The sequence below is a fragment of the Corylus avellana genome, chromosome ca2, assembly GCF_901000735.1.
Source record: "Corylus avellana chromosome ca2, CavTom2PMs-1.0".
Classification (NCBI taxonomy): domain Eukaryota; kingdom Viridiplantae; phylum Streptophyta; class Magnoliopsida; order Fagales; family Betulaceae; genus Corylus; species Corylus avellana.
In genome coordinates this window covers 16,801,674-16,811,508 of record NC_081542.1, presented here as the reverse complement: position 1 = coordinate 16,811,508, position 9,835 = coordinate 16,801,674, and the positions used below count along the sequence as shown (strand labels likewise).

General features: G+C 34.3%; 2 protein-coding genes and 1 long non-coding RNA gene across 3 annotated transcripts in view; all 3 read left to right on the top strand.

Moving 5' to 3' along the window:
- Positions 1–42, top strand: part of LOC132169175 (Golgi apparatus membrane protein-like protein ECHIDNA) — a 1,336-nt gene extending 1,294 nt beyond the window's left edge. Inside the window, exon 4 of the mRNA XM_059580252.1 lies at positions 19–42. Within this exon, the coding sequence (XP_059436235.1) occupies positions 19–42 (24 nt within the window). The remainder of the gene's footprint in view (positions 1–18) is intronic.
- LOC132168722 (uncharacterized) lies at positions 40–1,719 on the top strand. The gene is made up of 2 exons (XR_009438918.1): positions 40–574; positions 1,412–1,719. It is a non-coding gene; the product is annotated as an uncharacterized LOC132168722 (long non-coding RNA).
- Positions 1,720–2,960: 1,241 nt separating this feature from the next.
- Positions 2,961–7,416, top strand: LOC132168721 (Golgi apparatus membrane protein-like protein ECHIDNA). The gene is made up of 6 exons (XM_059579748.1): positions 2,961–3,143; positions 3,638–3,694; positions 3,926–4,129; positions 4,275–4,334; positions 5,402–5,528; positions 6,964–7,416. The coding sequence occupies exons 1-6, from the start codon at positions 3,129–3,131 to the stop codon at positions 7,050–7,052; spliced, it is 552 nt and encodes a 183-aa protein (XP_059435731.1). The 5' UTR covers positions 2,961–3,128; the 3' UTR covers positions 7,053–7,416.
- Positions 7,417–9,835: the final 2,419 nt, after the last annotated feature.

The following is a 9,835-nucleotide window of genomic DNA, read 5'->3' as shown; positions in this document are numbered from 1 at the left end:
AAATAATTATTTAAACAGACGAATAGTACTGAACAAAAATAAAACCTTGACGAAAAGTACAAACCAATGAGCTTTAGGTCAAATGGTACTTCCTTCCTTTAGCAAAGTGGAGGTTGAGGTCGTGGGTTCATGTCTAAACAGGTGCATAACTTACCAATGAAAAAAATATGCAAATTATGGAGTAGCCCTAATTCCTGAATCAGTGAATCAAAATAAAGCAGGTTTTAAAATTTCCTTTTTGCACACACGCACATATCTTATTTGTCTTTGACTAACAGTTCTTTTGAAGTCTATAGTGACTCTGTACTATAATCTTTTGTCCCTCAATGCTAGTGTTTCTCACTGCTGCCATAAAACTAGGTATATAGCCATTTGAAAATTCGTCTTCTTCTCTCTCTCTCGGCTAGTGAAGAACCAAATAGGTATATGAAACAGTACTCTTGTTTTGCTTACCTTTAATGTTTGGAATTTGCAGAATGAAGTTGTTCTCGTTCATGAAATCGAAGCTGTTCTTGGAAAACAAATGGAAAAGTTTGAGTGTAAAGAGAATGAAGTGCTTTCTAATATTACAAAGGTAAGTTCTCCTGGAACAATTTTTGGAGAAACTTCTAGATTAATAATGGCATTCTCACATTAGAAATAGATTGCTCCTCTTTCAGTTAATTTTTGGATCTTTTAATAAGTGACATTTGCATAATGATTTGCTTATATTACTTTTCGTTGGCAATAAGATTTGAAAATCAAAGAAGAGCTTGCAAGATCTGAGAAGTAGTAGTTCTTCCAATCTGTGGCAATCTCACATCTCCAATTTACATCATTCAATTACAAATAAGTAGATGATGGATACCATAGATTGTTTCATTTTGTTTATATCACTATTCAAACTTCACTGAAAGCGTTGAACTTGTGGTCAATCAGATAGATGCCATTTTATAACTTCATGACTGTCATTTAGTCATATAATACCTAGAAACTTGTTTGAGGGTTATGCATGATCACTCAGTTTCCCAAGTGCATTAGAGTGGATAGTCAAATGGCTGTAGATGTATGATAATGTTGTTTAATTGATTTAATCTCTTGCTCTTACACACCCAATCTGGCATTTCTTTTTCTGACATGTCTGAACAAATCCTTAAATGTGAACATTTTCAGTGCTGAATTGAGAAACAAATCTGGTTTATCTTTTATTTCTGACGTCTGAAAACACGTGTGTGTGTGTGTGTGTGTGTGTATATATACACAGACGGCTATATTATTTCAGATTATTGGCATGTATCCAGTATGTCTAAGCTATTATAGTTTTGTTTGTTACTTTGACTTCTCATTCATGGATGGGAAGTTTATTTGTTTGTCAATATCAAAATAGAGATCATATTTCATTGTGCTTATGCATTTCAACCTTAATATACAGGTTTCGAATGCCGGATGCGTGGCAAATATGAACATGGTGGATGATGGCTTTGAGGAGAAAGCAAAAGAACGCAAAAAACAGAAATTGAAAACCCTGGCAGAGAAAGGATTATTGAAGAAAAGGAGTAAAAAGAGAAAAGGAGATAGATCTGCTAAATAGGTTGATAATTTTTGTGGTTCATCTTTGTATTTATCCTCTTCTATCACTGAGTGACAACTTATTAATTCGGATGTGAATCAAAATGGTGGAAGTTTTACTTCTGCCTCACTCTGAGAATGCTAATTGCATTGTTCTTTGGTGATTTTCTATATTATATTAGTCCAGGAAATGAAATGCATTATCTATATTATTGTTTTAAAGGACATATCTTGGAAGTGATTTTCCCTTCTAAACTAATAATAAAGGATATATTTGTTTGTTGGGCTAAGCACAACTCCCTGAAATTTAACAGACTAAAAAAAATATATTAATTTTATGTTATGGGGTTATTCACTTTTCGTTTTGGGGTGTGGACATTCAACAGTGGGTAGGAATCTGTTTTTTTTTTTTGTTGGAAAACAATATTGGTCGTTTATTTTTTATCAGAGGATCCCATGGACTTTTTATTCACAGGAGCTCATAATAACGCCTATTTTCTTCTGTACTGTTTTTCGTTTTAGGTCTATTATTGGGAGTTTACCCCTTAGTTTTTTCTTATTTGATTAAAAAAAAAAAAAAAAAAGGGCCTATGAATCCAGACATACCCTCAGGTGAAAAAGGAGTTATACGTGTTGGGAGATTAATTGGTCTAAAAAATAAATCTGGGAAAATTTTTTTTAAAAAAAATTACCCCAAAAAAAAAAAAAGATTTTCTACTATTAAGATGTCAAATTCATTTGAAAATTACCCATTTAAAAAAAATAAATGTCACTCTCCTATTAAAAAAACACGTTTTTAAAATTTAAGAGTAATTACCTTTTGTTTCCATGAATTACAGTGTCTTGTCACTTTCTTTCTATGAACTACTAACTATGACATCTGACCCCATCAAACTACAATCTTATGACAAAAAGATGGCAAAAAGCCCATTTCCGTCAATCAAAGGGGTTAAAATTGACGGTCAACGGTCATGTATAAGTCATGTGTCACTTATTTTATTTTATTTTATTTATTTATTTATTTATTTTTTCACTTTTGCCCTTACTTTAGACCGAGAAAATGATGCTTATACTCTCTTAAACCCTAATCCAACACATGAAAATAATTTAAAATAAAGGCAAGAGTGGAAGAAAAAAAATTTAAAATGGCACATGACTTGCACATGACCGTTAACCATTAATTTTAACCCCTTTGATTGATGGAAGAGAGCTTTTTGTCATAAAATGGTAGTTTGATGGGGTCAGGTGTCATAATTGGTAGTTCATGAAGAAAAGTACTAAGGCGCTGTAGTTGATAGGTGCAAAGGTAATTACCCCAAAAATTTATATTAAAATTTATCACATATTCTAAAAATATAGGTCTGTCAGTTTAGTCATCCGAAGGAATTTCAAAAAAACTTTGTCCGAAAAACATAAAAGGCTGTAATGAAATTTGAAAAGAAAAGAAAAGAGGCTGGCAAAAAGCGGAGAAAAGAAGAGAAAACAAATCAAAAATTTCTCGTAAACTCCCATCATAACCTATAAAAGAGCTGCGAGGATACACATCGGCTCAATTCAAAGATCTTCAATTTTTGCCAAAAATGGATCTAAGCCAGGTAGTGTATGCTTTTCTTTTCCCAGCCACATCTATCTCTCTTTGAGTTCTTGAAAACCATCATTCTAAGTTAGATCTTAGATCTTAGATCTCGGATTCCAAGTTTAATGTTTTGTTCTCACTTGTTGGCTACATGATGATCATGTTGAGATTTTATGCGTAATATTTTGCCCCCATAAATTTTGTATGTTCAGAATTTTGATCTGTGGGTATATATATAGAATATGAATGGAAGTGGAATTTTGATTCTTGGTCGGTATTGAAGTGGGTATTTGGATTTGGAAATGAGCGGAAATTGGGTTCCGTTTACACACAAGTCAATGCATTGGGACCTGCAATTTTGATTGGGTTCCAGCTTCCAAAGATCCCAATTCCATGCTACCAACAAGAAGCATATTAGTTGAAAGATGCTCTTGATCTATTTTATACATATGGAAGTTACATTTCTGTCTGGTAACTTATGATTCTTCTTCTTCTTCTTCTTATTTTGTGCAGCCTGCGGGGGAAAACTATGCCAACCCAAAGACATGCTTCTTTCATGTTCTTTTCAAGGTTACCATTTTTATTTTTTAATCTGTTAGTCTTTTTTGCTCAAACAAACATGTTGTGGAGATAAACACCTTAGAAGTCTTAAGTTAGAGCTTGATATAAAATGTTAGGACACCATGTTAGCCCAGTTATACAATTAAAGCTTGTTGATTTATCTTGACTTGATTCGATCACATGTGGAATTCCAACAGATCAACTCCATTTTCTAACTTTGTTATTTTAAATTTGTGACAGGCTGCGGCTTTGGCTTTCTACATTCTTTCGACACTGTTCGTTGATAGCTTTGTTATCATCTTTGTGGTCACTGTAGTTCTTGCCGCTCTTGATTTTTGGGTCGCCAAGAATATTAGCGGCCGGATCTTAGTTGGGCTTCGGTGGTGGAATGAGATAAATGAGCAGGGTGAGAGTCTGTGGAAATTTGAGTGCCTTGATCAACAGGTTAGAAAGTATAAACGCCATGCTTGCCTTATGATTTCCTTGTCAGTCACATTGCTCTTCACCCCAACATATCTTTATATTTGGTTATACCTTATTTTTCATGCATTGGTGTGTTTACAGTTTATAATGCTGTTCTCCCGTGCAGTCATTGGCTCGGATGAACAAAAAGGATTCGTGGCTATTTTGGTGGACATCATACCTTAGTGTAAGTAAATAAGTATATATGGGTTGAGTTTTGCATTTACTGTCTCATAGTACTTTTTGGTGCTTGAGTTTTCTTGGAGATTATATAATAGAAGGCCACCTTGAAATAAGGATTCAATGAGCTTGAAAGACACTGACTTGAAGATTTATGCTTCTTGTGTACTTGGGCAGTTCCCCTTGTTCATCTAATTAATTTACTTGTCTAAAAGAAAAAGATAATTTGAAGAGGATGGATATGTCTGAGACACAAAACTATTTTTGTACTGGTCCTACATATCCTACTAAAGGATAAAAACTACGGGACTGTCGCTAAACTATCAGTGGTCAATTGTACCTCATGCTGGGTCCTCAACAAAGAAAACATATATGTTTAGGCATAGTTTATAAGAGGATGTTGAGTTACAAGACCAGTAAAGATGCATGTACAATGATGGGATGGAAATTTTGATTTGTTCCAACAGGTGACAGTTCAAGTTGGTTGAAAAGGCTTGATCATGTATAAGAAAGAATATGTTTGCATGGAGCACTATGGTTCAAGTTTAGGACATTGTAATTGCAAGGGGAAGGGCATGAAAAAAAAAACTTGTATTGTTGCATGAACAAAAGAAATGATCACGTTGACCTAAGGTTAAGATCAATGGAAAAATGAATATGAATAACAGTCCCATATTTGGGATTAGGCCTTTACGGTTAAGGCTTGATTAAATTGCATGTTTAGCAGATGAGTGCCAGGTGGGGGGAGAAGGAAAGTATTTGGAAGCTGTCATACTATTTGGAATAGATAGTTGTTAAAAGATAGGAAAGTGGGCAAAATGCTTGCAGATGATTTATTCTTGATTTACTGGATTTAGAACATGATATCATGCTGTCAGCACTGCACATTATTGCATAAAGTCTCACTTTTGACTAGTGCTAATGAATGCATTGTATAGTTGAAATATTGATAAATTTCTATCAAATTTTGGTTTGCAGTTAATTTTATATGTCGCATATGACTTTTGCTTTATAAAACAATGTAGATAAGGTATATATCAATGTATGTGTCTGTTCTTTTTCCTCATCATGCAGGTTGTTGCTTGGATCATCCTTGGAGTATTTTCAGTCATCAGGTTTGAACTTGATTACGTCCTGGTTGTAGGGGTTTGTTTGAGCCTCGGTATTGCAAACATTGTTGGCTTCACTAAATGCCGCAAAGGTATTAGAATCCTTCCTTTTAATGCAAATTATAATTTAATGCTTTGGTATAAACACCCATAATGCTTAAATAAACTAGCCAAAGTATGATTGTCTTGATTTTGAAAGAACTAGGTAATGATAGACAGCGTCTCCATCTAGTAAATGGATCCCATAAGTTAGTTTGCACGTTGTTGGATTGACCATGTGAATGTGAACAAACTCTTCCCACGGATTTTCAATTGGATACTCGTCAAGTGGATTTAAATAGGTAGAGCATCCTTTTAGAAGATTAATCTTCTTTTTGGACTCTGTTTTTGGGTTGTTGAACTGGTCAATAGTTTTGCTTTCAGTGCATTTTCTAATTATTGGGTCTTGTCTTTTTGTATGATTTGGTGGGTTCAATGCATTATTTTTTCATGGACAAAGTTCAGTATGTTTCTGTAATCAGTATATCTTAGTATAGATTAGATTCAGCCAAAATACTCAAGAAATTGGTAGCTTTTTATATGTTTCTAGACTAAAATTGTTTATCTTACATCCTCCAAGAACATGACTGATGTTTTGCCAAAGCTGCTCATTGGAGCTAATAACCTTTTGATTCGTATTATGCATACCTATTATATAGTGGACTGGATGTACCTTCCAATTTGTGACTTCACATTAAGTTTTAAAGAAAATATGTAAACTGACTTTCAAGCACTATATGGATGGAACGCTTTTAATGTCTAATCAATGTAATATGGAAGCATAGAGAGCATAGGAAGGATGTCTAATCAAACAGTGGCCTTGATGAAAAGTGAATACAACAAAATTTGCTTGAGGGTTAAGAATAAAAAAAAAATTTGCATCAGGAGTTGTTCAGTCTGCACTTAGAGCATGTAGACAGGCGCACACACAAAGCTAAATCTCATCTAGTATAATGTGCTAGACTGCTAGTTTAGGCTTATGTTGCAATCTAGGCTGTAGCCCAGCACCCAAATTGGCAGGACAAAACCTTGTATCTTTCTTCATGAAAAGTAGTTAGGAATCACTAATTTGTCTTATGAAACACAAGTAATCCTTTTGGAAAACAAATTCTATTATAGATTCTTTTGGAAAACAAATTCTATTATTCTCCAATACCAAGGAAGATTATCAGCCTTTTCCTATGGGCTGTTGGTTGGAAAATAGGCTGGCTATACCCATCTTGGTCTGAAATGCCATGTTGTGTGTTACTATGATAATGCTTTACCATCATTTTGAAAGATTCACGCTCCTCTTTAGAAATAGATTGGTACCTTTATCTTTTTTATCTTTAGTAAAATATTGCGGGAACAAATTGCTGTCATATATCCTTTATTTTACATAGTTATGTATTGTGGGATAAAGGTGCTTACATTTTCAACTATCACTTTCTAGCTTCACTATGCCTTATTCTATTCTTTTTATTTTGACGAGTGCCTTTTCTGTATCAGATGCCAAGAAGCAGATTCAAACATTTGCCTCCCAGACTATTGCATCTCGCTTCTCATCTACAATACAGTCAGCATTTAGTGTGGTATAAGTTGTTCAAAGAGAAAAGAGCTTACGACGATATATCGGTCAGATTGCTTAACCAAGATTTAAGAAGTGAATGAGTTGACCCCTTATCCTGCTTTTCATGAACTGGACTTCTTTGTTTTTTTCAAAAGGCTTATGCAGAATTGTCTTTTCTAAACGTGAATGTAAAGAGCTCCCCTGCCCCAAAAAGAACGAATATGTAAAGCTAAAACTTCTTCTAACTTCTTGTTTCATTGAATTGTATTCAAGTAAATACCCATGATAAATTTTAAATACTGACTTGAGTACTTTTATTTGTACATGTGGGGTAGGAAAACCAAGTTGAAATTTCTGTGATTGTCATCAATTATTGAAAAAATCAGCTCTCTTCCCTTCATAGAGATGTAATTCGGAGGTCTGGGTGCGTGCAAAGTGAGCAGGAAAAAGAATCAGCATTCCTTGTTCTGTATTTAAACCATTTTGCTGCTTATGTTAGCCTGCATTGTGTACAAAGTTTTAATCTCTTGCTTGCAAATTGACTTTGTTGTTTACTACAGCTCGTTAGTTTCTTTTTTAGCATAAAATAGCTCCTTGTAGAGGTATCATGGTATCAACACGAATTTTACAGAAATTTGGGCAACTTAAAAGGGGGGCTATGAGACTCTGCTCTCTTAGACTGCCTGGATTTCTGTGAAATTTGGGCAATCTAATTGTAGCGGATCCTCATTCAGCTTAGCATTGTAGGGGTATCATGGTATCAACATAAATTTCACAAAAATCTGAAGAGCTTAAGAAAGAGTGGCTATCACTATGGGGCTCTCAACACACCCTATATTCCTCAGAGCACACAGCCTACTCTCATAAATTGCCTGAATTTTTGTGAAATTTGGACAACCTTATTGTAATGAACTCTCGTCCGGTTTAGCATACCCTGGGGTTGAGTTGCCTGCAATGAGATGCTGCCACTATAGGGTAAAATAATATGCTAGGAATGGTTAGCTTAAAGTATTTCTAAGTTGATCTCTAATGTCAAAAGTGGGATACATTTGCATTATAATACTAACCATTATGATGAATGGGTACTATTGATTTTGTGACTTGCTCAAAAAGACTCATTACAAGAGCTTCATAGACAATATTTTAGTGCTGGAAGCTTCCATTTTGACTTAGAAAACTCATTCACAGTCAGTTGAAGAAGCGCATGAAAGAAACTTGCTTTGACAATGGCGTTTTAATTCTGTCTTTAAAAGGAAGAAGGCAAGCTTAATTAGTGGGATTGCTGGTTTAGTGGTGTATACTATAAAAACCTTTTAGACACATTCATGAGGGTCCATCGTTATTGCTTGTCTGTTTCCCCACTTTTCAATTTGAGCCTTCCTAGGTATACTACCATACAAAAACTTTAATTAATTAATTAATTAATTTTTTTTTTTTAAGATGAGAGACTTTGTATGCACAAGTAACTACATGCCCGTTTCGTGTCATTCGAAAGAGGTTGAGGGATTTTTTCAGGTTTGTGTGCATTTCGGAGTCCTTTGCTTTGTTTTTGCTAGCAGCCTGTTGTGGCTGCTCTTGTTCTCTTCATGGGGCAAGTCATTTATTTGTCTCGTTCTCGTTGATTAGTTTGTTCCTTAGTTTTTGCACCGACTTTTGATTGTTTAAGGACTGTTGTTTGAGTTATCCACCTATTATGTTGTAATTCCCTTTCCCACCTCTCCCCCATATTGATTTGAAAAAAAAAAAAAAAAAAACTACATGATTATATTGTGCAGATGTACAAGTAAACCTTAAACATTTGAGGTGTTCCACACCCAAACACTAGTCAATCAGGAAATATTAACCTTGGCCAACAACGTGGGTAGCATACATACCTGCTAATTAAGGTGACCCATTGGGACAAATTAATATTTATTAAGAAAGGAATAAAATTTGGTTAAAACTCTCTAATTAAGGCATGATGTTGTATTCAACTAAATTAATGTCAATAAAGAAATTGTTTATAATCTCTGCAACTTTGGAAATAATATAAAAACCAAATCCGGTTAAGCCTATTTGACATAGGGTTGCTAGGTTAATAGTTTCCCAAAAAAAAACTACAAAGCTTGGATTAAGACCCTATGTAAAATTTAGGGCATTGCACAGGATGCAATAGCTTTAATTTGGGTCGTTTATTTAAAATAAATGGTTAAAGCACAATAAAGAAAAATAATTCTTTGTTCACAAAAAAAGAAAAAAAAAAAAAAAGGAAAAAAAGAAGAAGAAGGAATAACTTGCATTGCGTTGGATGGTTGAATCACTCCTGTTAGCTGATGGGATAATTGGGTCACTCCAATAACCAAATTCGTGTTGACCAAATTATCATTTCAATCAAAAGGTGATATGACTACTTGAGTGACTTGCATGCGTATAAGCCATTCTTCATTTCTTTTATACGAATCTGAATCACATAATTATGAATCGAATCTTTTATTTAGATTTTTTTTTTTTTTTTTTTTTTTTTTTTTTTTTTTTTTTTTTTTTTTTTTTTTCTGTTTGATGGAGTGATACTAGGGTTGCTAGGTTAATGGTGTGCATAAAGATCGATCGACCCCAACATTTGACAATGATAAATAAAGGAGAATTTTTTTTGTTTATTTGGATGTGGGTCTCCATTGTTGCCACAAAATTCCCATTTCTTGAATTCCAAATTGGAGGTCCTTATCCTATCAAAGCGTTGAAACGACATGTGCTCAATCGTTTTCACGAAGACTGTGGCCACAGGAGCGTGGACTATGTCAGCTCAGCCGCCTTGTCGTCGTCGTCATCATT

Coding starts and splice junctions, on each gene's coding strand:
- LOC132168721 (XM_059579748.1), top strand. Junction 3,695..3,925: donor TCTTTCATGTTCTTTTCAAG/GTTACCATTTTT, acceptor AATTTGTGACAG/GCTGCGGCTTTGGCTTTCTA. Junction 5,529..6,963: donor CTTCACTAAATGCCGCAAAG/GTATTAGAATCC, acceptor TTTCTGTATCAG/ATGCCAAGAAGCAGATTCAA.